General features: G+C 39.2%; 2 protein-coding genes and 1 non-coding gene across 10 annotated transcripts; all 3 read right to left on the bottom strand.

Annotated features, from left to right (window-relative positions):
* Positions 1-711: 711 nt before the first annotated feature.
* Trnam-cau (transfer RNA methionine (anticodon CAU)) lies at positions 712-783 on the bottom strand. Its single transcript has one exon. It is a non-coding gene; the product is annotated as a tRNA-Met (tRNA).
* A 1,678-nt stretch (positions 784-2,461) lies between these two features.
* Positions 2,462-10,318, bottom strand: LOC139134904 (DNA-binding protein P3A2-like). Of its 4 annotated transcripts, none has more exons than XM_070701995.1 (8): positions 10,179-10,318; positions 8,227-8,375; positions 7,581-7,695; positions 6,831-6,957; positions 6,212-6,520; positions 5,495-5,740; positions 4,148-4,409; positions 2,462-3,964 (listed from the first exon to the last, which is right to left on the bottom strand). In XM_070701995.1, exons 2-8 carry the CDS (start codon positions 8,348-8,350, stop codon positions 3,630-3,632), a joined length of 1,518 nt encoding a protein of 505 aa, XP_070558096.1. In that variant the 5' UTR covers positions 8,351-8,375; positions 10,179-10,318; the 3' UTR covers positions 2,462-3,629. The 4 variants fall into 4 exon arrangements, with proteins under 4 accessions (XP_070558096.1, XP_070558094.1, XP_070558095.1 ...); XM_070701993.1 differs by having other exon boundaries at positions 8,227-8,351; positions 10,179-10,293; XM_070701994.1 differs by having other exon boundaries at positions 8,227-8,370; positions 10,179-10,283.
* A 5,867-nt stretch (positions 10,319-16,185) lies between these two features.
* LOC139134906 (small lysine-rich protein 1-like) lies at positions 16,186-26,746 on the bottom strand. 5 transcript variants are annotated; one of them, XR_011552903.1, is made up of 3 exons: positions 26,599-26,746; positions 25,769-25,873; positions 18,946-19,014 (listed from the first exon to the last, which is right to left on the bottom strand). XR_011552903.1 is itself a non-coding variant. In XM_070701996.1 (2 exons), exons 1-2 carry the CDS (start codon positions 17,739-17,741, stop codon positions 17,265-17,267), a joined length of 315 nt encoding a protein of 104 aa, XP_070558097.1. In that variant the 5' UTR covers positions 17,742-17,903; the 3' UTR covers positions 16,186-17,264. The 5 variants fall into 5 exon arrangements, 1 of the variants encoding a protein (XP_070558097.1); XM_070701996.1 differs by lacking the exons at positions 18,946-19,014; positions 25,769-25,873; positions 26,599-26,746 and adding exons at positions 16,186-17,552; positions 17,715-17,903; XR_011552902.1 differs by lacking the exons at positions 18,946-19,014; positions 25,769-25,873 and adding an exon at positions 17,383-17,552.
* Positions 26,747-26,926: the final 180 nt, after the last annotated feature.

Below are 26,926 nucleotides of genomic sequence, written 5' to 3' on the forward strand. Positions count from 1 at the left end.
CTCCTGTCGGGCCTCTTGAAATGAAAGCTCTCGTCCTTGCTAGCGGGCGTATACATGCGTACACATGCGTACGTCTAGCTCTATGGCTCGAGCGATAACAGTAGCCGAGCCCCATTCAACTGATTCAAGAAATCATGAGCAAATGTGATCTCAATCCAGCGTGCAATTATTGTTCAATATCAGCAGATATTTAACTTAGATTAATTGACCTTTTATTGCGTGTTACATTTGTTTGGTTAGTTGGTATGCTTGTGACAGATCAGCCGCCATTTTAACAAGCGGCAATATCGCAAACATTATAATCAACCCGTAACATGTGCGGCGTTCTTGGATTTGTTTACAACAGAGGGGGACCCCCTCAGGAGGATGCGCAGCGCGACGACCACTGCGCTTTAAACAATTTCCCCAAAAGGACTCTTTCACCCTGCGCTTTGTTATCGCGCACTTCACTTCAGCAGCCGGCAACGTGTATTCAGCGAAATCTCTTGCTGGTGAATTCGTCATCAATGAAAAATGAACAAAATACCAGTTTAAATTTATTATAAATGATGTTACTGGTTAATGGTTCTGGCCGTACATGTATACATATTTGATTTCTACCCGTGGCATTCCAAAGTCGTATATCTCTTGTACAGTACAGAGGTCCCAATTGTGTTCACGGTTAGGAATCGCACATTCCCATAATTGCTAAAATCCCCCAAAAGAGAGTTTTAGCAGCGCCTGGTTTCGATCCAGGGACCTCTGGGTTATGGGCCCAGCACGCTTCCGCTGCGCCACGCTGCTGTTTCTTAGTACTACAAGAATAGTATGTATCTATATATCTCTACAACGAAGCTGTGACCAATTATCCTACCTCCTGACGAAATCGCGAAAATTATTTCGCAACATCTCGACATCTGCAATAAACCGCACGCGCGTCGGTTTTGAAAATATACAATTCAAAGGAAAACAACATCAAACTTTAAATTTAAATCTCTAATATTATATAGGGCTGAGCCCTTGGTGTCGCGCCAGGGGTTAAGATTGGCAATGTTATTTGTATTGATTCATGATAAACTGTAATTGTTACTTCATAAACGTTTATATGACAACTATGCCCAGTTTCCCTCTGATGAAAGCAGTTCACGTACTTAAACGACGTACGTCAAACCCTGCAGCAGGGCAGGTATAGATTTTCTGTAGCATGTAAAAATTTTGGACAAAAATTGGCAATTTTTACAATGATAACAGCCTATGGCGTTAAACAAGGGACGTATTATGCAATAATTATCATTGCAATGGTAACTGCACTGCCCACCTTCCACTTGCAAGCTAAAAACTATAGCGTTCCGTCTAAAAACTTGCAATTTTTGAATCTAATTATTGACACAGGGGCGCTCTTCTATAATTCAATCCCAGCATTCTTTGCGTATGCCCCCGTTCATATGCACGACAGTTTTCTCCGTTTATCTATATCAACGATACTTTGTATCAGCGACAAGGTGTATAATAACATTTACTGGCTAATAAAAGAGGTATATTTTATAAAAGGCATGTTATATCATAGTAATTTGTTTCGTATTTGTTTATTTACGAGTACTCAAAAAAAAAAAACATGGCGGCGCCCATCATGAGAAAGAAGGGTACACTTCCGGTTACTCGCATAGTATATTATGAATAAGCGCATGCGTAGTCAGTAAGCCGCTGGCGCGACTATTACGTTTCCAGCGGATATTTTCACTTCTTCGATTATCTCACTGTAAATGTAACTTCACAAAGTCATCTCAAAGTAGTGGAATCTGAACTGAGCTTCTGTTGTGGCTGTCAGGTGCTCGTTATAGCGCCCTCTACGACATAAAGTTGTAAAATCGATCTCGATTGTTTCAGTACTAAGTCAGGCTTTGTAACACCAAGTTTACCCTTAGAGGAAAAAATGGATGTACCTTTCTACAACCAATCCCGTCCAATAAGAATGGACAGAGACGGTTCAAAACATTTTGTGATGTTTCTGGAGAAAACACACTAGGAAAAAAAAAATAGGGCAAGGTAACTGGTGTATGACTGATTTCTGGAGAACAAAGTTTGATTTTCTCTTTCCGATAATGGGTAAAACCTGAAATTCGAATGGACCGCGGTACAAACTTTGAATTAGTGTAACCTCCATGGTACAAACAAATCCAATTGCACAAATGCCCATAAAAATATGTGTATTTCCATACATGTTTGTACATACAAGTTTGTTTGTACCACTATTGTGTGATCTCTTAGGCGTACTGAGTTTGTGGAACACATACCATGCTTCTCATTCTGGAGCAGAATCACTACATACTCCTAATAAATCAGTAAACACCAACGATATGACAAATATAGCCTGTCATACCAACATAAGTTGTGGAGACGGGGGATGCATGGCTACAAGTGTCAGCAACGACAAACACTTTTAGCTGAACCCTGCGGCTGATGATGTACTCTTGACACTACATTCGACAAACAGAATTCTACTTTTTATTTACAAGTGTCTTTCAAAACTTACAATGCTAAATGAGACAACATCAAAATGACGTTTGTCACTACAATAATTTTTTTTACAATTCTGAATGGCAGAAATTTTACACAGTTCATTTGAATGAGTCAGTGTTTTTTCCCCCCACAAGAGATTATCAAGCAGGAATAGCAAAAAGCAAATTCATAATCTCTGATGCTAAATTGTTCTCATTCTAAATTCAATTTTTTCAGTTTTACATTTTAATGGTAAGTTTGAAGGCAGTGTTAAAAGAAACCTAAGGCAAAAACATTAGATGAGCATACAAAAAAAAAAATTACTTAAAAATCCACAAGCTGTCAATAGCGACTGAGCACAGTAAAAGCAAACAGTAAAACAATGAGGTGTGTGTCCACGCTAACGATGAGCCTCAAGCACCAAGTTTGCCAAAATGCTCCATCTGTGAATGCATTTCATATGATCACAGGCTGAAATGGAAATTGGCAGTTGAAGTGGCTTTTTATTTGATTTAAATTGTAGTTGAATTGCTGCCACTGTACCCTCAATGGTTCTCACAGTTCTGGGTTGTATTGGCTCACCAGAGCCTCTGAAGCTGCATCTGTACCTAGTTTGGCCAATAACTATCAGCAAGCAAGGAATATAAGAATTTTATCCAGTTTCTGTATTTAGCAGGCATACCAGAAAAAAAAAATTGACATTCCGAACGAAAATGTACCGGTAAAATATGAACTAAGCACAGTATCTCTTTTGCAAAAAATACTTGTCTTGAGAAAAGATTTTTAGGGTGGATCATGCACATTTTTGTAGATGGGTTACACTGATTTCAAATATCGAAAAATATCTATCATGTGTAAAGCATCCTACTCGCTTGCCGATTTCACCAAAATGGTGAAATGTACATAATATGAAAAAATATACTCTTTGTATAACAATATGACAAAGTTTTACAGGTAATTTGAGGTTTGCAATAAACTTGTAACACAATGATACAACTGGTCTACAAACACCATCCACTGCAACGCTATCATACGATGTAAGATGTGGTATGACGTTCTCTACAGTAAAACAACTATCTCAATACCGCTTCTGTAATAAATACATTTTTGTCGCTCAAATTGCTGAAAGAATTCAAATTTATGGAAACCGTTTACTGAGCTTGTTCTAAAGTGACAACTTCCACAGCATGAGTGGCTACTGGAACATCGGAATGGTCCATGTCGCTGGCTTGTGTGGTGTTGGGAACCATGGCAACCTGCGGAATGCTTTCTTGTCTCTGTTGGTGCTGTTCTTGAGACTGTTCGTGGTGGCCGGCGTGCTGCTGCTGGTGTTGCTGCTGCTGCTGCTGCTGCTGTTGTTGCTGTGGTTGTTGCGGTTGCTGTTGTTGTGCATGGTGTGTCTGATGCTGCTGGTGGTGTTGTTGTGAGTTTGCGATGCTGGTGACCACTGTCTGGTACATGGACACTGGAATAGTCACCATACCACCTGAATAAACACAGATCATAAATGTCAGGGAAAACGGAATTTACAAGACGGATCTGATGATTTCACCGCATAAATAGAAACAGCTACAGTGGTGCTAACTTTCATAACAATCAAATAATTGCCACAATATGACAAAACACAGTCTCACTTCCTAGGGGGGAGTGTTCTATTGTGTCTACCTACCCTGTGATGATGCATCATGTACCCCAGCTAGAGCACCTACGGCAGCTGCTGCGTCTCCTGACAGCATAATATGGCCACCTTCCGACAAAGTAGCTTCTGCTAGCGTAGCCACCGCCTCGGCAGCAGCGGCACTGTTGATGTCTACAGAGACCGGAGTAGCCTGCGGTGCCTGTGGTAACGCTACCTCGCTCTGTGTTGCAGCAGCGACTTCTGCCAGTGTAGCGACTGCTTGGGTGGCCTCCGCCTGTGAATTGCTGTTATGCTGATGACAGAAAGAACAATAGAATCAGGAGTGAAACAACAGCGGCTTTGATTAGCACGGTATTAGTTAATGCACTGATGAGAATAATACCGATACAAAGGTGAAATTCTTCTTCAAAGCTTTTCTGTAACTTGATATCCCTTCCTCCATGCATCAGTTCAGTTAAACTAGCTAAGCGGTGAACACGATCAAAGGAAACACATGCTTAGAGTCTAGAATAGACTACACAGACAGCATGGTGAAAACTAGCACTTGACCTCAAATTGACCAAAACCTGACTGAGCTAAAGTCACAGTTTAGGTTGTTGCTGTCCTCCATCCTACCACACTGGTTTCTGAGAGAGAGACACACAGCACTTCAGTTATAAGTGTAACAGAAACACACATATTATCCACTTGTCTGTGCTGTCACATTGATTATATCTGTGATCAGCATGTGTTCCTGAGTATACATGTAATCAGTTCCTATACGCATGTACTACTCTTCCACATTGTGCTTAACCCTTTGAGCACCGAAGTCAATTTTTGTAGCCTATATCAAAATACACACCTGTCAACTTGTTTCTAAATTTTGCTAGAATTTTTATAAAAATCCAAAGCCAATAAAATGTGATGTTCATTTGATCCAAAATTGTCAAAAAAATTACAGAAAAATTCACAAAATTGGTAAAATGTCTCACACGATAATTTTGGTGGGAAAAATTGCGGCGCTCAAAGGGTTAATTCAACATACACACACTCCACACATACAGACATGGACAAATTAGGTAAGGAAATATATATGCAATAGTCAACTACACTCCCCACTTCACTTTTCTATGGACTTTTAGGAACATGCTTTTCATTAGTTTTATCTCTGAACAAATTGACAAACTGGACACATCTATTGAAGAAGTACAAGGGATTAAAATCAAATAGACAGTCACTATCAACAAGCACTGATACAAGAACCAGGGATTGACAACTGCCCCTTTAACATGGAAAACCCAATATTATAAAGGGCCTACTTCATGGAGATGAATTCAATGATGAAATGATGTTTTTAACTGGATATATTGCTCCGCGAATACCTGATGGATATCTTACCTGATGGGTGATGGCAACATCTGCCGTTAGTGTGGCTACTGAAGTACCCGGGTCAACTTGGATGAGTGACACTGTGCCATCTGGATTGTTAATGGTTTGGAGCACGGTGTGAGGTTGAACTATGTGCTGTGTATGCTGCTGTTGTGTTGCTGGTGTATCCTCCGTGAACTCAATCAGCAAGTCTTCTCTACCGTGGTGCTTGTAGCAGTTCTTAACAATGGTTCTCAGTGCATGGGTCCATGACACCTGTGTGGCGTGTACATATGGAATGCTACTGTTGTAGTTACACTGTTGACTATTTTCTTGAAGTGTCTCTACGTCCATGTTTTTTTCTATCTACGTCCCTGTTTGTATTCTCCATATACAGTATAGGTGGTTGTAATTTAAAGCTATACATTATCCATTGGATTTTAAAAACAGCACAGCTAGTGTCTGTTGGCACAATTTTAGAGCCTGATTTGATTAGCCTGAGACAACAAGTGTTATGGTTGCATGAAGCCCTTTTTAGCACGATAGGAAAGTATTTTATCTTGAGTTGGGATGGTTGATTATAGAATTGCACACCACTTAAAGAGCCTAGGGCATTAAACTTGGCACCATCACTTATCTGTACATTCTAGATACTTCACAGCTATGCATAACTCATAATTCTCATGCATTTATTTCCCCACTAAATTTAACAAGTAACCAACTTATTAGGTAATGTTGAATCTGTACCTTTTGTTTTTGGTCCTCACTTCTAGCATCGCTTCTAACATTAGCCCAGGGTAGATCTGACGGCCACCACACCGGCCTACATGACTCTTTCCCCCAGCCTGGTTTGCCTCGGCCGGTTGAGTACTTCAACATCATCGGAATGAACGCCCTGAGCTGGGCTTGCGTCATCTTGTCCACAGGGGTCGGTATTCCATCTATGACGAGAGGTGGCAACTCATGGAGGTTGGAATTCTCCGGCGGAGGGGCGGGAGCTTGTTGAGCTAGCGCATTCTCCAATTCTGACATGATCACATTACGGCAGTTACGAACCTGAAATAACAATACTTGATTTATAAAAAAAGTTCTCATATCTTTTGTATTTACAGACAGTGATGAGGGCTTGCAATTTCAATTTCACTGAAAGTTGGCCACACAGACAGTAAGCTAAACTCTAATTTATGAGTTAACAGAAACCTTTTTTTTTACAGCAAGTACAATTTTCAAACTTGTTACTGTTCACAACTGTGCAGACATACTGCAAGATAGGCAACTCACTTCCTGCTGTCTCCTCATCTAGATGATTTGAGTAAATGCTTTTACCAAATTTTTACACAATGTTGTCACAGTGTATTTCACTCACCACATTCTCAAGAGGAGCAGCTCCAAAGACTTTGAAAGAAGAATTTGGCTTGCCAGGTGAACATACAATAACACAGGCTTGCTGACCAACCCGTGTTGTGTACTCATCTATGGTAGCCTTCAGTTTTCTGAAGTACAATAAAAAAATAAAAGAATAAATATAGTGTTAGCTGTATTTACAAAAAGAAGGATTTCAGAAATTTGGTGGAGCATTTTATGGCCGTCACATCCACTATTGCAATGACTACCAACAGTACTACCATGACTTAACATGAATAAGTACATGCCAAAACTCCAATAGGCAAACATTAAATTCATATGCAATGCTTTAAAATTGTCCTTCTTTCACACAAACTGGAACTACAACATAAAAAGGTGTGAAAAATGTCACTATTGTATGTTTGATGACCAATTTTTATGTTTTATTTGCACCAGTCACTGAGAAATACCAATCTTGAGTCCGCCTGCAGTGTATGATGTAGTGACAAGATAGAACTAGAATATTGCAGTATGCTGATTTTAGTTGATGGTCGAACAAATTATAGTTTCTGATGGAAAAGTAGACCTCTTATTGGTAACTGATGCTGTGACCTACTCACACTCGTCACAGGGTTGGCATTTTGCACAAAAAAACAAACAAACATTGTGTAATGAAGGCTGTGACATGCACAGCAAAGAAATACTAAGAACTTGTGTGGCACAGATGACCGTGTTTATCAGATTTACCATGCCTTCATGCAAATGAACAAACCTTAGCAGCCTTGTTTGTTGTCTCTTTCTGATTGATGGATTGGTTTCAAAGGAGTGTGGTCTCTTCCTCTTTTTGCCTGTTGCTATAGCAGCAGCTGCTGCAACTCCTATAGGACCTATGAAAATGAAAAAGAGAATGAAGAAAAAAAATCCTTTGAGTGTTCCACTACACCTCTTTTCCAACAGACTTAATTCTTATGCTTCCCTTAAGAAGGCATGGATTTTCTGTTTCAAACATAACTATTAACAGAAATGTTACATTTTTAGGTTTACAAAAATCAATTAGGCCAAAGTAATTAAATTCTTGTTTTGCGTCCCCAAACCGCGTAGGTTTTTAAGGTTTTCATGAAAAACACACACAATGTATTTGAATAGGAAATTTTAGGACATGACCGCTTAGCTTTCTGAACTAAAATTTTGTTACAATTTTTTATTTGCTGCAATCAAATTACATTGTGTTAATTTTCTTGTGTGTGTTTTTCAGCCCCTTAGACGCGTACCTTTTCTCATTTTGAGTGGACGCAAAACAAAGAATTTAATTACCTTGGCCTTATTGTTTGGTTTCTTCAATAAAACCTGGAATGATGCCGGAAACTCTGGGTGTGTGTACGTATGTTTCAAAGATACAAATTTATGATGCACCATACCTGCAGCAGCTAACTGCATTGTGACATCATCCGGCTGATTGTTGAGAAGATCTGCATCATCAAATGGAGTACTCTCTGGTGACGAGGGTTCACTGATATCATCTGACATCATAATTGTAGCCATTCTTTGTGAGGAAAAACAAAAGAAACTGATACCAAAGAATTATACATTACTTTTCATATATCTATCATTGTTCATATAAAAACAAAGCTTGTTGAATTTTCAATGGATACAGTTTGTCTTATAAATACAAATACAAGATTAATTGACAGGAAATATGTCATCTTGTAATAGACTTCCAGGATTAAAATCTGGTCAAACATGTACTAATTAATCTCAGTAGACATTTGTAGATTCTGTTGTGTACTACTAGTACTATAATAATTGTGATTTGGCTAACCCAGCAATTCAATTGTGATCTCAAACTGCGAACAGCTATGGGAAATAAGACTGCTGCTTTGGTAGGTGAGGATTCAAGTCCCCTGTTACGGCGCTGTAAAACACTGGCTACTGTTAGTGAGTTTAACTTGCATAACAGGATCTTCGAATCTTGTAAAATGGGGATAGATTTTGATGTGTAGAGTGCTTGATGTAGGGGAAAGAATGATCACAGAGCAATATATATATATATATATATATATATATATATATATATATATATATATATATATATATATATATATATATATATGTGTGTGTGTGTGTGTGTGTGTGAACGAAAATTTATGTTTTTTCTGTACCTGATGTCCCCTACTTTCATTGAACACCATGTTTCCACACTATGTCAGAAAATTGTATGTGTCAGATGTAGAGTCTATCAAGACAATGAATGAGGAAACGGACAGAAAATGTTGTCTGGTCCGGGCATCAGAGAAACCAAATGGCGGGAAATGCGACCACATAATCGATCCACGATACCATGATGAGTGACCAAGTGATTTAAAGAAGCTACACAATCATGAGAGATTTCGACTTTATGAGGAATTGTTGATGAAAAGTCTGAGGTTATACGGCATGCTTCTATTATATGGAAGCCCTACGACTGTCATTTGCTAGTTTGTAAGGTTATCCGAAACCTTTTCCTTGCTGCGTTGTGCGTGGTACATCCGCCATTGCAGTTGAACACTGGGCCAACGGCTCATTTTGATTTTACCGACTATGGCGATCGAAAAACGACATTATTTCTTATTTCTGGGCCAAACAAAAGAGAGGGGTCTACGCAGTCGTGGTCCGAGATGTTCTCAAATGATTTACAGAATCGTGAATAGAGTTTTGGTTCCGCGACTGCGTGGTACACGGCGTTTACAAGGACATCAGTCGACATGCGTGGAACAACAACTCCGATTCCTTGCTCAGTTGGTTGACGGGTCGACACACACGTCTCTTCGTAGATTTATGTCTATTTAGGCCGCTGGGCAGCACGTGTTTGAGAGAACGCCACTACCAATGTGTTGGGGATTTTATCGCCTATCACTCTACTTTTAAGTTTAAGCCTGATGTTGGTAATTCTCTGATTTTTTTCGATTTTACGAAGAGTCAGAACAGCTCTTAATGTCGTAGTAATTGCGACTGCGCGAACATGGCGGCCATCATGATCATGAACGCGACTCCACCGGCTTCCTCATGAACATCGCTCTACTGAGAACGGACTTTAAAATGACATTATCAGTGGGACGGAGGAAGAACGAATATACGCCTTTACTGTGTAGTTCGATTGGAAGGAGTTTCACCGAAAAAAATACAAGGAGAGTGGGACTGGAAAGTTCAGCATTTGACAGGAAAGCATCATGTCACGATTGCGGCTGCGCGGACAACAAAGAACAGACAAGAGTGTGTCTCGAAGAAATTGTTGCATTTTGCTTCAGATTGATATCCAAATGTTACTTTTGAGAGAAAACAAAAAGTAATAATTGGGTTATCCGTGAACTTATTTTGATTTCAAAATACTTACGGTTTGATCAGTTGGTATCGGTCCAAAGTTGGCTGAAAATTGTAAACTGAATGCGCGGGAGCAGTTTGAAACACAACCACTTCTGAGCACGCTAACGAATACGACCTAGAGGGGGTATCGGTGTATTGTGGGTATGAGAACTGGGTAAGGAGAATTCAATAAAGCATCAACGTGTGAGTTATCCTCGCATAGATTTTTGGAGGTGAGCGTGACCTCAATTGCTGATCATAGGCTAGATAACTGGTGTGTACAAAATAAAAGCAAAAATAAACACAATTCCCTTTAAATGGCAGAGTCGAATATGTTTTTGACCGCACAGTAAATCATGTTCGTGATCAACCAATATGTTTCAGACTTTGGGGGAAGCACCTTTAGCTACTCTACTCCGTACGACCACAGCCGCGGTGAACTTTACCGGGCATCTCGCATGTAGATCCGGGGAAGTGGGGACAGGCTAATTTGTCTGTCGACCTATCTAACAAATACATACACTGGACAACCGCGGTGGTATTATCGGTAAAGGTTAATGGATGGGCCATTTGATAATCGGGGGGGGGGTAAGAATATGGGCTGCGGAACATTATTGTTTTTCTCCCAGTTTCACGTAAAGTTATTTTTTTGCTGTGTGAATTCTGGCATCTTTTCTTTCACTTCCCTTCTGGGAGGAATTTTTTAGTGTGCATATACGCAGTGAAATGCCATTATTTGATGTCCTGTCATTTTGAGTGTTTTACCCAGTTTTCACGAAGACTCGAAACATATTACACAAAATTATTTCCCAATTGACCTATTAGGCCTACCTTGTCATCAGAGACAAGTTACTATCTCAATCGGTAAATTTATATTTTTCACTACTTGAAAATATTAAAGATGCAGCTTATATTTATATATATATAATACATATATTATATATATATATATATATATATATATCTATATATATATATATATGTATGTATGTATGTATAACATATATGTATGCTACAGAGGGCTTATATTTATAATGTTTCAAAATTCATGTGATTGGTTCAAATTCAAGATATGGCTATTCATTCGGGAATGCAGCTTCTACTCGGATATTGACAGGCGTATAGGATCCTGGAATCCTGTAACATGCTTTGAAAGACAAAATGAATAATAAATCAAGCATAACATTAAGACATTCATAAGTAGGTCTATTTTAGGCAAATTCTTGCCTCCTTGTCCAACTCTCATCACAATGCATTGTAAAAGCTGTGCCGAAAAAAGTTAGAAATTGCGAAAGAGTAGTTACAGAAACATGTGGAAACCACTTTATATACAACAAAGTTTTGTTGACAAGACCCTTATAAAGAATAACAGCGGACACATGATACTTGGTGCAGGCTACGTGGGCAAGCTAAATTGAGTATTCAAGATACTTCCTGGTGTACACCTGAAAATATCTTGAATAACAATTTGCAATGCCATGTAACGAGGGTTGAACAAGATATTCCCACTTGTACAACTGAGTTCTTGAATACTCAATTCAGCTTATCAACATAGCCTGCTCCGGATACCGTGTATCCTTTGTTGTCATATACAATGATATGCAAGGCTTATCATATTTTGTCAACAAAGGTATGAGATACCGTAGCAGAAGCACAACAAATGAGTGCCTAATGCTACTTCATGCTTCAAATTGAAACACTGGGTACATTTAAAACGACAGCAAAAGTGTGAGATAAAATGTTATTAAAATCAGTGAATTAATGAAATCATGTTATGAAAATGTCGTGACCAAAGGATGTGCCGAAAATGAAGGATGTTATGAAAATGGCGCGCCGAAATGATGTTATAAAATGGGGCTACCGGAGGGCGCGCCGAAAATGAAAGTAAAGACTTATAGTAACTGTCCATGCATTATTTTTTACTACATGTCTGCTGGCAATCTTTTATTTTTTCTGCCATCCTTGGCTGAATTTTTTTCAAAGGCTACCTCCCGCAATCTTTTTTTCCCAAAAAAATCTTCCAAGCCCCCCAGGATATCACATGGTCCCCCTAATGGCACCTGGCCCGCGTCTTGCGCCTCGGCTTTTGTTCTCTGTAGGCCTATAAGCTAATGCATGTTATTGTTGGATGTATAGGCCTGATGTTGCATCTACATAATCTCTTTATTTCTCAACAACACCACAGACAAGGAGCCTTCTCTATGACACACTCAGGGAGAGTGGTAATGCGAAAATTACAAAGTTCAAAATTACATCGACAATTAGAGGAGTGTTTTACACTTTGACTTCAACCCCCATGGTTCATTCTTTGAGGAAGGACCGGCCAGTGGTTCACTTATATATGCAAAAATAGAGCTTATTTGGTGATTTTATCAGAAACTGCCTCAGGTTTACAACGTAATATCAATAATCTCAAAAACCATTGTGAAAAGTTTGGATTAGAGATATTTACTTTAACAAAACAAAAATTATGATATTGAACAAGTCTGGTCATCAAATTAACAAAAACAAATTTTCATAATGATGATAAAGAATTTGAACTTGTTCAAAAATATAAATATCTGGGTCTTACACTAACTAAATGATCCGAGCCGTATGCGAACAATTTTAAAACTTTTCGGTGCTGTGATCCAACCAATTTTACTTTCTTGTTCCGAAATATGAGGTCCTCAGGTGATAAGATAGCATCGCAATTTTGTTAGAAGTAGGTAGTTTACCCTGACAAACTAAAATTGCACTAGTCAGGTTAAAATATATGGGGGATAAGTCCTGACAAGACTTTGATCAAATAAAACATTTAAAAAGAATCACAAACTACTAGGAAATGGTTGTCTTCTGCAGGCAAAATACTGTCAAAATTTGGTTTATAGAAAGAAATCTGGGAAAAATCTACAAACAGGCAAAGTTGACATCGAAAACACTAGTCTCAAAATCGAAGATTATTTCAGGCATAACATTCATGAAACGTTATTCAGTGATTACAGACCACGATAACAAATGTTTCTTTAGGAAAAGTCATTCACTGCTTTAAAAAAGCGCCATAATTCCTAGTTTCCTATTGTATTTTCCAGAATTTTCATTTTTTTATTCAATTCTGAAATGTCTTTACTGTACACCAATAAAGAGTCCGGTATTCTACACATTACAGTTCCGATATCGTGACCATGTCATCTTGCGTTCGGACAGGGGCATGACGTCACTTGCTCGGCCACTGTTCCCGGGACTAGCCAAGGCCTAAGTCCTTGGCCTTGGGGCTCCTAATCATAGTACTCTACCCACCGTGAGCTCGAACACTGTGATCTCGATTGGACGTTTGAAATTCTCGGGGAACTTCGCGACAAATCGATTTTCAAGAGTGTTTCTTTCGAACAAGCGTCCTCAAAGAACTTTATTTTTCTTCAAGAAAAAGGCCACTTAGTCACCCATTCCTTTGGAAAATCTTTCAGTAACTTTATCACTTTATCATTATCATATAAGCTATTCTAAACGCACAAATACACAAGTACACACAAATGTAATCATTATCTTGTAGCAATTCATATATATATATATATATATATATATATATAGATAGATAGATATATATATAGATATATATTATATATATATATAATATATATATATATATATATATATATATATATATATATATATATATATATATATATATAGATAGATAGATAGATATAATATACAACACACACATTGAGCCTTCTACATATCAATGTGAAGCTAAAATCTCCATATTTGTCGATCCAACTTTACATAAAACTTTACATACATATAAGTTCAATTTTTCGCCTTGAACCCATAGATTTGCGCCGGGGAACTAATTTGTGATTAAGTGCATTTTGCTGTCGAAGGTTTGGTCACGAATTTGGCTCTGCACTAAATGGCGTGTGTCTTGAAAGAAACAAGGCTCGGTTAAAGTTAGTTTGTGCTCAGTTTTTCGGGTGTTTTTGTTGGTCTTAAGTTTGTTCACAGGGGCTCATAAGTGCCTATTTAAGTCAATATTACAGCGTTTTTCTTTCTTTTTCAATGTTACAAATAAAGCTGAAGAGCACAACATTTGTGTAGCTGTCTTTTGTGTAGCTTGTATTGGCATGTATAGTGCGCCCTCAATGGGGAATGTGATCATATGTAAATACGACCTTTAGTTCCGTGACCTCTAGCCAATTCCTCTGGCCATGCCTTCTGGACACGTGTACAGACGTCGCTGTGTTTACTGTACTATATGAAATTAGTACAGTAAGCATAGCGAGGGCAGGGCAGGAAGTAGGCATGGCTAGAGCCGGGCCTAGAGGTCACGGAACTAAAGGTCACATTTACGAGGACTCACTATACATGCCAATACACGCTACACAAAAGACAGCTACACAAGTGTTGTGCTCTTCAGCTGGATTATTTGTAACATTGAAAAAGAAAGAAAAACGCTGTAATATTGACTTAGATAGGCACTTATGAGGCCCTGTGGTTTGTTAGATAAAACGATCACTATGTAATAGCCAGAACTCTTCAGATGTTGAGTTACAGTTAAAGTTTACATTATTTGGACTGCAGGGACAGGTCATAGGAGCCAATACTGCTACTGACATGGAGAACAGAATTTTGATGCAAATGCTGAGCATCAGCCCAACATTAACTTTGTGTGAGAGATAGACCGACAGACACACATAGAGATATGGATCTTTGTAGAGCCAGAGGTAGATCTAGATGAATATAGCTATTTTCATGTACAGTAAAGGAGCAGCGGTGATTTTTATTTATATTTATTTGCCTCAGCGAATTCGGAGCAAAACGTGCGAAGATGAGGAAAATTTTTGTTGATCTATGCATGCATTCTGGATCTCTCTTTCCATAACAACCAATAGATAACACGTCACGTCACTGCCCGGTAAAACATTTTGACGCGACCGTAGAGACATTAATAAGGAACATAAATTGGCCATCATCTCACAGGTCATGAAATATAGCAAGAGGAAAAATCCGATACCTCGTTGTATAGTCTTTTCAACTTTTCGCTGGAGAAAAGTTGATCACCATGTTGTCGCTTTAGGCAAAGCCGACAAAGATCACAGATGATATCAGAATGAAGACAAACCTACTGATCAAAATTGCTTTCGCGATTTGACAATGCCACAAACATGATATCAAAGCATGTAGTCGAGTTGAAAAAAATTGAGGAGTCTGCCTTGAAATGCTATGTGTCTGTGTCTAAAAACACAATTAGATCTTTAAAAATTAAAAATGAAAGAAAGGCTGAATATTAGAAAAAGAAAGGGAAAAAAAGAGGAAAAAAGAAAAAGCAAGACATGAAAAATTACAGAACTGAAATTAAGAGAAAGACTCCAAAATTTTCAGACACCAAGTGAAGAAAACGACGATGATAAACACATCGCCATAACGTCGTATGATCTTGGCGTGGTTTGCTATCCCTGATGCTCTGTAAATAATTCTACATACTGATATTAATGACGAAGTGAATCTTTCTAATCATGGGGAAAAGACACAACGTTATTCTAACAACCATGCCCACACTTTTTACGCAATTTTATTTACTCTGTTCCTCTCCCTCCCTTCCCCCTCCTTCCTCTGTCTCCTCTGTCTCTCTGTCTCTGTCTCTCTGTCTCTCTCTCTGTCTCTCTCTGTCTCTCTCTCTACTCTCTCTCTCTTCTCTCTCTCTCTCTCTCTCTCTCTCTCTCTCTCTCTCTCTCTCTCTTGAAAAATAACGATTATCAACACCAGCACCAATATATGCGAAAAACAACATCTCTAAATGTAGAAGATGACAGTGGCCACCTGTTTATTGCATAAAGCGTTATTAAAATATTTCAATATCACACGATCAACAGCTTTCAACGAACAGTCTTGTCGCACATACCCGAAAATTATTGTTGACTTGCATAACACAAGAATGAAATAAACATGGCGTAAAGATTTCATTGAAACATTTGTTCGATTTCTCGTATATTTTTCCACGATAATTGACATGACAATGACGATAGAATACATTTATGACATTAAACATACCACAACAGTTCCTTTCATAAAACTCAGAATTTATTTCAAAATAAGTAGGGATATAACATACTTTCATTTTTTTCATCGGGGACCTTGACGGTCTTGTTGTTGGCAAAACAGCAAGGAGGGATATGTATGATGTTTACGAACCCGGCTATTAAAAACATCGCAATCATTCTTGACCAGAAAACATTCTGAAGGGCAACTTCAACTTTTACCATGAGAAACACTGCTTTGCCAGAATACGTCTCATTATAGCAGACTTTGGCACTTGTTTTTAAATTGGATTGGCAAATACGCCAAGATTAAATTGCAATTGATTGGAAAACTGTCATTTCTGCCCCTCCAATACCACGCTATGTTTGTCCAAATGTGTGATTGAACCCGTTCAACCCCGAATCCAAGTAAAAAGTTCCAAGAATCACCATTGATAACGATGTGGGTTTGGTCAAACCATATGATGGTGAAAGGGTTAGAAGAACTGGAGAAAAATGGATTGCTTTTACTGTTAAAGGATATAACTCGAAGTAGTCTTGTCAGGCCCTGGATTTTGCTAATGTTTTCGCCGTGCATCATTGTCTGTGCACAGTTCAAATGGCGCAATGTTGACAAAACATCATGGGCGATTGTGTCGAAACATATTCAAGCACAAAAACTTGACCGGTGAATGCAGTTTAGCCCGTCCAGGCTATCCCGTCGAATATTTGGTTAATCTCCCTGACGTAATATGAAAACAAAATCTCAACATTTATGGATGACAGATAGTTACCGATATGGTATGTGGCCATCAGTCAACGCGGCTACTCCCAACTCCAAGTTTTAGCTACGATTACGCACGTCTTAAGAAATCATGAATTTCATTAACTTAACAATCTGTCTTTGATAAATCCAAACGTTTTTGATTTAAAAATAGACATCGCTGATTGTTGAAATATTTTTGCTATCTTCCAGTGTACTACAAAATATACTAAATTTTGAGTTTTCTATAATTAAAAAAATTATGACTTGTAAAACTTCTCTTCTTCTTTGTAGAACAACTGAGTAAATTTCGACCCACTTCGACATAAGGTTCGCATGTCATTTGATGACATCATAACTATTTCTTTTTCTTTTTTCCCTTCTTCCCTTTCTTCTTCTTTGGTGCATTGGGCCAACCAAAGCCCCTTGATTCCAGAAGGTCCACTGCGTTATGGCATATATAATATGCATTAGTCATAGCGTCGGGGCTCATGATATCCACTGGTTTCTTTGCTGGTTTTGGCGAGGCTGATTTGGCACTCTTTTTCCTCCCCTTGCCTTTTTTCTTACCGCTGGGACTCCGACTCCGTGACTTCCTCTCCCTCGGCAATGCCTTGGCACTTTTCGAGTATCCCCGTTTCCCCGGCTGTGAAGAAAAAAAAAACACGAACGTGAGCCATTGAGACTGTCGTCGGCACAACACGGGAAGGATCTAACATCATGAATAACACCTGATAGTACTAAATTTCCACCAAGCAAAAGATGCAAACGCTATAGAGCAGAATGTTGTGTTGTCAGATGTACTTACATCAGCACACTTCCTTCGTCCCATCATTCGATTTTTAAAATAGAAAGATCCATTTTACTATTACTGTACGACCTTCCCCTTACAGTTGACTTCGCACTATTGGACACGAACGTAGCGTCTGTCTATGTCTGCAGTACTAAAATGAAATAGCCAAGTATCCAACGTTCTACTGCGTTGGTGTACGAAGAGATTATGGCACATAGCTTCGACCTTCTGTCCAGCTTTACGTCACGTGACCAAATTTTCAGCCACTCAAACACAACAGATTGCACCATTAATTCAGGGAATGCACACTATATTTTGTTAAATCACAGACAGTGAAATTCTACTGTCCACTGTGGAATCATAATCTCAGCTGATCTGGAGGAACGAGTGAAGCTATTACCCTGTGTGGGTCGTGTGTCGGAAATGGTTGGTTTCCATCGTATATGACAATGCAATCTACAAGAGTACATCACACCATGGACGTCCATGATCACACCATCTGACCGAAAACAATGTCTGAGATCACATCGTACGATGCAACGGCACAGCATACGGGGCGTGAGAATGTCACTAATCCGGATTAGGACTGTGGCTTAGCATAAGCCGAATTTGTAAACAGCCCAAAGCTATATAGGGTTGGCATGGCTAGATCGCTCGGTACATAGTGTGAAACGAACAGTAACGCCGAACACACCTGTGTTGAAAACGGCAGTTTCGCCTATATGAGGATGAAAAGGGCTTTATTGTCAAAGCGATCGCTACTTAACTCCTGAGACCTATGTTAACAGTAACATTTCCTAACCTTTGGCCACGTTTGATTTTTAGGGTGGGGTTGGCAAAGCCACTCTTGTACTTTCATATGCTACGGCGAATTAAACACGTTGCATGAAATATTGGAATATATATATCATTAAAAAAGTGTGAAATGTTGGAATATTTTAGGTTTTGGGCGATTAACAACGATAGCTGACAAAATTTTCGTTGGTTGTCGTCACTCAACCATGCAGCACACATCGAAGATGCATACACGGTTACACGATCTAAACCTCTCCCGCCAGTGATAATCATCAGCGGAAGACATCCTACAATTAATTGTTTGACATTTACGACTGACACGGACGTCTCCTAGATCCTGGTCGTACACATACAAAACAATTTTGTGACACCTGGGGAACAAAACGGGGTAGTCCCGACCGTGAGAGGCTTACGTATATCACAAACCACGTACTGTGCTCACGAAACTTACCATTTCTTGAACGCTTCAAACTTCCCACTCACAATAAGACTTATCTTCGTATGAGCATGCTTATGTCATCTGCAATGTAAAGCGAATAATTGTCAAACTTCGCTCTGACGGAGCTGTAAGTGCGCCCTCACACAGCAAGATTCCCTATAGCTTTCTGGGTGACTCATCAAACTACGACAAAATCATTTCTACACCAATGGTTAGCACTGTAGTATTTAGAACCTGTAAACACGCACAAAAACAATTTTATCTCGAGAAGCCATTCCAAATCTATGTTTCTCAATACATCTTGATACGGTTGCTATGTTGATGTCGAATAAGTAGACGATTGGGGAACTTGGTTACGTGTGAAAATATGTCGTCGCGTTGGTCAACAAACGACCCTGAAGACGGTCAGATAAGGTCTGACATGTGACACTGTTTTCAATATTAATCTTGTTTTCTATGTAACTGTGCGGTGAGTTAAAGAACAACAGAGTTAAAGAACAATTGATTCCCTCCTGGCAGCTTATTGCGAATGGAAAAACAATGAAAATTCAGACTGTTACAAAATAAGAGAAATAATATGTGATAGACTATTTTCTACAAATTGTGATAGAGAAACCCCTGAAGCAGAGAACATGATCGTATAATCTTTCGTATTTTAGGTCGTATAAAATAATATGATATTGTAAATGGGGGTTATTTCTACATGCGACGTGTGGACGTACAACAGAATACTTTCAGTCTTGCATGGATGGATTTACCACTAAGTAACATTTACTTATTCAACCATCACAGAAATTATTTTAAATTTAATATCTATCGACAAACGAGTAAAATAAACCTGCAAAACAATACAAGCTGATTTACCGTCATTCTGCATGTACCGTATGTATGTGAAGTAAAACTAAGACATGTAGAACAGAATAAATTTCATAGGTTTAGCCAATGCTATGCAGACTCTACCCTTATACTAGGTCTGAGGAATCAGAGATATACACATCTCGATGTCTGTACGAATGCCTCGTGCATACGGTGAGACACAAGGGACTGAAATGTTTATGTACAATTGCTGGTTGTTGTTACCATGGGAACTGTTCTGTATATTATCTATAAATGAAATGCTACGGTAAAACAAACAAATACAGGAAATTACAAATACAATGCAGGGCTCCGCAATAAATGTAAAACACTGAGTCAATATTTGCTGTGCAATATTATCACAGTCGTCACTGTATCAACGTGCAGAGCTTGTCAATATTGTCATTCTATCGAGGGCGAGCATTTGCTGGCGTGTTCGGTGACGCAATGATTATACTGTACTTGTCTACAGATGGATTTCGATATCGACCTTCTAGACAGTAGTGTCTTCTGTCTCTATATCCCCATATACATAGTGTTGCACTGTTTCGTGGGTGTCAATATACGATAGCTTTAGCTCATTATGCCATCTTATGCATTTCTCGAAGGGGAAAGAGCTACGGAGAAATTGAGACTGTAGAAATTCTATACTCAGGTGCGCGAGCAATTTTTCTGTGCTTCGGCAATTACAAAACTCAAACAGGGGGAGGTCGAAGAAATCGATACTTTTTAATCGAGGGCAGCATACAGACTTCGAGATGACGAGTGATTGGTGTAAAGAAAAGTAATAATAGTTTCTACAACCTGTAGAGGCTTGCGGGTGTTTTCTCGAGGGGGCGCTTTCCTTTTGCAGCACAGTTAACCCTGGACACGGAACTAATATATGTCCATCGTTACATAGCTGTATTCTCTGCCAAACTTAAAATAACATGTTGGTCGATAATTTTTCGGGTGTTTTCTCTCAGGACAAAAATGTTTTATGTGAACTTTGAAGTGAGCGTGTGGTAGCGGAGAGGGATGGGTTAATTGTAGGCGCGAAGGAAGAGAGAGAGAGAGAGAGAGAGAGAGAAGAGAGAGAGAGAGAGGCACTTTAGAGTCATCTAGTCATCTAAGGACCAGTTTCGACCAGATGTACAATTAAGAAGAAAGTAGGTTCATCACTCCAAAATTTAGGTTGAGGAATAATGTGTCGCAGGGACAGATATTCGAACTCAAACTTTTACAATTTTCTCTTGGCCTTACACGTTGTTTAGGGCTCAATTTGAAGCTCCTGGAGTAAATACATTTTCGTCGGCTCAGTTTTTTGTGAAAATCGGAAATTGTACTTTCCCCATAGAGATAACACTGGGATGGCGGCAATTTTGATTTTCAAATATCGGTAAATATTAAATAATTTCTTTCTCTAATACCAAAATTTGCGGTGACCCCTGATTTTTATTCTTACTTTTGAGAGAAAATGGTTGACAGTTTGCCTGAGGAAAATTTGTGTTGACCAAAATAAAGTCTAGGCGCGAACTATCTTAATTGACTCACCGGTACACAATATTTCGTTTATCGTATTGGGGCTGTGAAATTCACTCTGAGATCTGCTCAGGGTTTGCCTCAACGATACGGTTGTCTCAGACACACTTCCTCGCACACCATGGCACAAAAACGTATTGAAACTACACTATTGACAAACAGCTTGAAACAGCTTGATGCGTTGGAATGGCAGTATGGTTAGAAAACTGATCAGCGTGAGAGTAAACTCAGTGAAAAAAACGACATGCGAGATACTCTAAATATTGACATTTTCTTATATTTAACTTTACTTATTTCCGTGAAGCAATATTTTACTCACAAATTAATCAATCATCGACTGGTAAAGTCTGACTCGTTGCTACAACAATTTATTTTGATTCTGTAACCTAATCGTTAAAATCAAAACCCTTCTAGGCCCAATAAATTTTGGATTTCGATAACCGCTCATTGTGAAATCTCGCGAGACTTCAAAACACGATGTGTCACCGCTTTTGAGCCATGTATAACAAGTCAAGCTATATTTACATGATATTTGGGTGTTTGTAAAGTTGAAATAAATCTTTTTCTTTATGCTGCCCGTAGTGGTGTGACCTTTGTCCTATTTACCGAGAAAATGTCCTGATAGCCTCCACCGTGCACGACAGCCGATCAATACCGGGTCAAATCTCCAGCAACACGGATAAAAGGGAACATAACGTAACGCTGTCATAACTGACTGATTTAGAAATTCATATCATTGACGAAAATGTGACTGGGCTGACGAGCTGTGAATGAGATTTTCTGGATGTACAGAGGATGTGCTATATAGTACTCGCATATCGATCGGTGTCAGCATTGTTGCACCGGCTTGGTGCAATCGACACCATACTTTTTTATCTTGACTTGAAAATGAATGACAATGTCCGCCCATTGTAGTGACGGTATTTATGACAATATACCGAAGACCCCGCCTATAGAATATTCGATTTCAAATTAAAGTGTGCACACAGACAGAAAAAATTGGACTTGTCAGACGATTACATTGATTAAAGTCTCAATTAACAAAACCCTTGGTGAGAACCATACACCAAAGGAAGAGAACAAACAATTCAAAGTGAATATTCTGTGACTGAATGGAAAATACGACAACAAAAAGTTCTATCGATTTTCAAAGCTATGGTATTGTAAAGAAAACACACATTGGTCCCGTGGGTATTAGACAAAAGAGCTAAGTCTTCCATTGCTCTAGGTGTTCAGTACATAAATTAATGCACGTTTGCATTCAATTACACCTGAATTAAATTTCTTAAAGCAAGAAAGGGTGGATTTGACTCGAATCAAAGAATAGATGCGTTGCCAGGATGATCTCCTACGTAACATAATGAAAACAAACCCTGTCGCTATAGCGATACAATTGACAGTCTATGGAATACACTGCCCATGGCTCAGTATCCATTGATAAAGACTGTCATTTTTTCCCAAGCTGCGAGAATATTGAAAAACCGCCTTCGTCACCGATCTTCAGCAAGAATAAAGGAGAATACACGATGATAATTTTACAAATCAATAAATTCCTGAAACTCAGTCAATTTTACTAAATATGGAAACCGTCCAAAGAAAAGCCTATATGTATTTGCAAGGAACTATGGGTCCGGTGATTTTCAGGAGCGTCCTGTCTTGCTAGTAAAAATCTTGAGCTCCCAACAGTCTTCAATGTATACGTTGTTAGGCCAACATGGGCATATCTTAGATTGACGGATACCAAGGAATTTACGACGGAACATATATGTTTTGCTGTCTATTCTACTCCGGACGACGGTCAAACGTGCAAGGAATATAGCAATACATTTGCGATTCATTCAATATACAAAAAACCAAACAAACAAAAAAAGATATTTTTAGTCAGGCAGACAAACTGAATACCTCTAATCAGAGTACTAAAATTTTCCTTATTCCGTGAGAATATTTTGACCTGTAGCAGTGACATTTTATAAGGGTAGTCAAGTATTTTATGACAGCACAGTTCGGCATGCGGTTCACTAGACGATGACAATAACCCCTTCTCAATAAAATGTGTACCACTAAAGTGTGGCGGTATCTCGAGGCGTACTATGTAAAATACATCGAAGTAAACGGTATTATTTGCCCATCATAAAGAAGAAAAAACTCAATATGTCCGTTGTAGCATATGTATTATTAGTGTTACAGGTCTCGTGTGGAGGATAAATCGTCTTATTTTATATTCCAACGGTATTAATTATGATTCCATACAGAATATCGAAACCCATTAGCGACGGGTCGTCTTCTTTGAATGTACGACACGTTTTGTTCGTGACTTCTTGAATCATTCGAGTTATAATAAATGCATAAAGTAGACATAATTGACGATAAGTGCCTATTTACGTGCATTCATTACATGTTGTATGCAATAGAATTAGATTAATCTGTGGCGGTCGTTGACCGTTTCTACGTCTCCAAGCCAGGAGATAGCATAATGATATCGTACTAAAGTTATTTCGCGCGAGCTTAATGTACGCATAGAGCTACTGCGACACAATCAAGAGTGCAATAAGAGTTTAAACGATATAAGTTTTATCATGAGACCCATGCTGACCATGGTTTGTCTGATCTCGAGGTGGGAAGGGGTGGGGTGGTTGTGTGTTTGATATCGTGTTGTGAACGGTAGAGAATCTTGCCAGACATCACCTATTTAAAGGGTGCGACAGTGCACTAGTGCCGTATAGGTGACAGCGTCATAATAACGCACACGGCTGATATTTATTGCCTCCTGGGGGAAAAAATGAAGACGCTCAATCGTTGTGAACTGCTGCGTGATGTCATGTAAAGAGTGACGAAGTTGTCGCAACAGACCCCATACAGCAACAAGACTGTCCGGTTTTTTTTATTAACCTTTACAGGCTTTTTGAATGTGATTTATAACTATTTCACTTTACCCTGAGCCCAGGCTATGCCATTGTATATTCGCATCGATCAATGAGAGGGTCTTTACTTTCTGTAATAGTTCACAGTAATAAACGAGATTTTATACACATGGCAAGGGCCAGAAAGTAATATATGACAAACACAGCAGGTTTATAGCTTTAAACGAAGAAACAATGATTTTATGTGATTTCGTCACGGTTGTCAGTTTTTGAAATATTACACCACTGATATGACCTCTGAGATGTGGTCTCTGTAATGATTTGAAGGCGCATGTTATATAACAAACACTCATTGAAGTGACTTTAGAGTCTGGGTCTCTCGTTGTCGTTTTAGCCATTATCGTTCAATGACCGTCTCGCTGTTAACGGTTTTATCGCACATATCCTTCGCCGTCATCAATTTCGGTCACAGCTTTTTACAGCGAATAGTTATGATGTGGCTTTACGTACACCGTACATAAAATCACCGTGGGGTCAGCTTTGAAGGCCGAACGACCACCTGTTGATCGTAGACGACTCGAGCTCATGTCGAACTTGTAACCATATTTCATAAAGACAAAAATGATGAACTTCAAATAAAAAAATGAAGTAATACAATTCATAGCAATGCTGATGTAAGAGCAATTGAGTCGTTTACTCGTGACGTAATTATCTCTACAGAGAAATAGCGGCATATGTCAACACTGCCTCGTTTACATTACAGTGCTCTTCATGCTTCGATAAAGCAAATACGATTGTAATTAAAATTGACAAGAACGCATTGTTTCAAAGTCGACGTCAACAATGTTTACTCTGTGGTGATCAGATTTAAGGTAAATATTACATAATTACGCGGAAATCGAATATTGCCTGCATCTGTAGTAATGTGGGTTGGTTACAGTTTAAATTATCGATGACACGCGCGATGATTAAATCACTAGCTACATACATGCATAATAATGCGATTCGTTGTTTTAAATGGCCGCCATGGACACAGCGGTTGCTATAACTCCCGTCGCATTTTGATAGATTTGTTGACTTACCCGCCGTTTAATGGTTTTTTACGTCTTTTGTGGCTTCCATTTCAGGCCTGAGATGGCGAAGCAAGGTAGTTTCTAGTTTGTTTACATCGGTCTATTTTACTACGAATCACGTTCCGTACTAACAAGCTGCCAGGCGTGTTTATGATTAATTTGTTTTCCCATTAAGTTCGATTTAAGCATAGGGTGGGTAGAAGTCCCTTGAGATTTCTGAGACTGAGAGAGGAAAATTATTATGAGAAACATTGTTACCATGGCCTTCACTAGTTAATCCATACATGCATTCGTTTGTCTGTCATTCGGACCAATGGCTTCCTTTGCAGACTTACGGCTTCAATTGTAGGCATAGACGTGGCATGTTACATATTATTGTTAGGATGAGCGGAGAAATTTTGACTGATGAGTTAAGCGCAACGTCCGTACTTTGCTGAGTACGATATGCGTATGATTGTGACATTGATGCCAGGCATTTGTTTTACAAATACCATAAGACTCCAGGGCTTTGGGGACAACACTTACTCAAATGTTTGGTTGTTCTGTTTCGGCAGGCCACACACAGCCTCGCTGGCACGGGCGCTCGGTTCACTCCATGTATAGGATCCTGTGATTGCTATACTAGAGTATCTGAAAACAGAAGGCGTGAAAGCTCGGCAGTCATGTACATGTATGGCCGATAACCAATCTTCAACTGACAATTATGCACCCTACACTAGAGCAATGGCAGGGCCGTACATGAAGTGAGCCGATTGGGCGAGCGCCGGTGTACTCACTTTTTCGTATGTCACATTTGTGGCTAGACTGTCGACCGTGGCCTGATCAACACTGAACGCGCTGCGAAGTTAGCTTGACCGAAGCTTACAGCGCTGTGATTGAAATTCGCTACGTAAATATTAGCGCACAGGTCTTCGGTCCATGGACTCCCAATATCACTACAGCTAGTGTTATTGTGTTACAGTCTGACAAGGATACGACGGGCGCATAGGTATTGTCATTGAAACGGACTGAAGGTTATTGTTGTTTGATTCGCAAAGCAAGGGGATATCGATCTCAAAATGAAAGGGAATAAAAATTACTTTGTTACCTTGAGGGTAGCGTACACACATCAGCTTCGTCAAATGACAAAAAACTCGACGTAAAATAACGTTCCGTGAGGAAAGACCTTTGAAACCAAGAGACCATGAAATGTACATACAGTAGCTAACTAACACCATGTGTGTACACTGCTAAATCCCGGCAACAAACAAACTTCTATTTCCGCCGAGTTCAGTGGCCTGTCAGTATTCAAAACCCGGCCATTCTCGCCTTCAAGGTGCTCTCGTAGGGCCACTATGTCAGGAACAATCACTCACCTCGTTTGCTAGGTAGAGACGTTCGAATGGAACTTTGGAAGTCTTGCGTGTTATTTCCGTGTAATCGCTGTTTTCCGAACCACTTAAAACATACAGGTGATCAGATTCTATTTGCGCGTGTCGCTAAGGGTGACACAGACGCCATACGCAGCACTAGGACTGTGGGGGCGCAATAGCCTCTGCTGCAATCGCTGCAGATGTAACGAGCTGAACTTTCCCGTATTCCTCACTGCTGTTAGTGTGGTGAAGGGTACACGAGAGTTAGCCAGGTGGCTACATTCATTAGGCACCGATAATAGTTGAGATGTAGATAAAAAAAATACTCAAT

This window comes from Ptychodera flava, chromosome 6 (genome assembly GCF_041260155.1).
Source record: "Ptychodera flava strain L36383 chromosome 6, AS_Pfla_20210202, whole genome shotgun sequence".
NCBI lineage: Eukaryota > Metazoa > Hemichordata > Enteropneusta > Ptychoderidae > Ptychodera > Ptychodera flava.

What these genes read in the sequence shown, in the direction of transcription:
- LOC139134904 (XM_070701992.1), bottom strand. Translation starts at nt 8,987, where the DNA reads ATGAAAGTAGGGGACATCAG. An exon ending in AATGCAGTTAGCTGCTGCAG is followed by an intron (nt 7,696 to 8,226) that starts GTATGGTGCATC and finishes TCATTTTCATAG; the next exon opens with GTCCTATAGGAGTTGCAGCA. An exon ending in CAACAAACAAGGCTGCTAAG is followed by an intron (nt 6,958 to 7,580) that starts GTTTGTTCATTT and finishes ATTGTACTTCAG; the next exon opens with AAAACTGAAGGCTACCATAG.
- LOC139134906 (XM_070701996.1), bottom strand. Translation starts at nt 17,741, where the DNA reads ATGATGGGACGAAGGAAGTGTGCTGAT. An exon ending in GACGAAGGAAGTGTGCTGAT is followed by an intron (nt 17,553 to 17,714) that starts GTAAGTACATCT and finishes TTTTCTTCACAG; the next exon opens with CCGGGGAAACGGGGATACTC.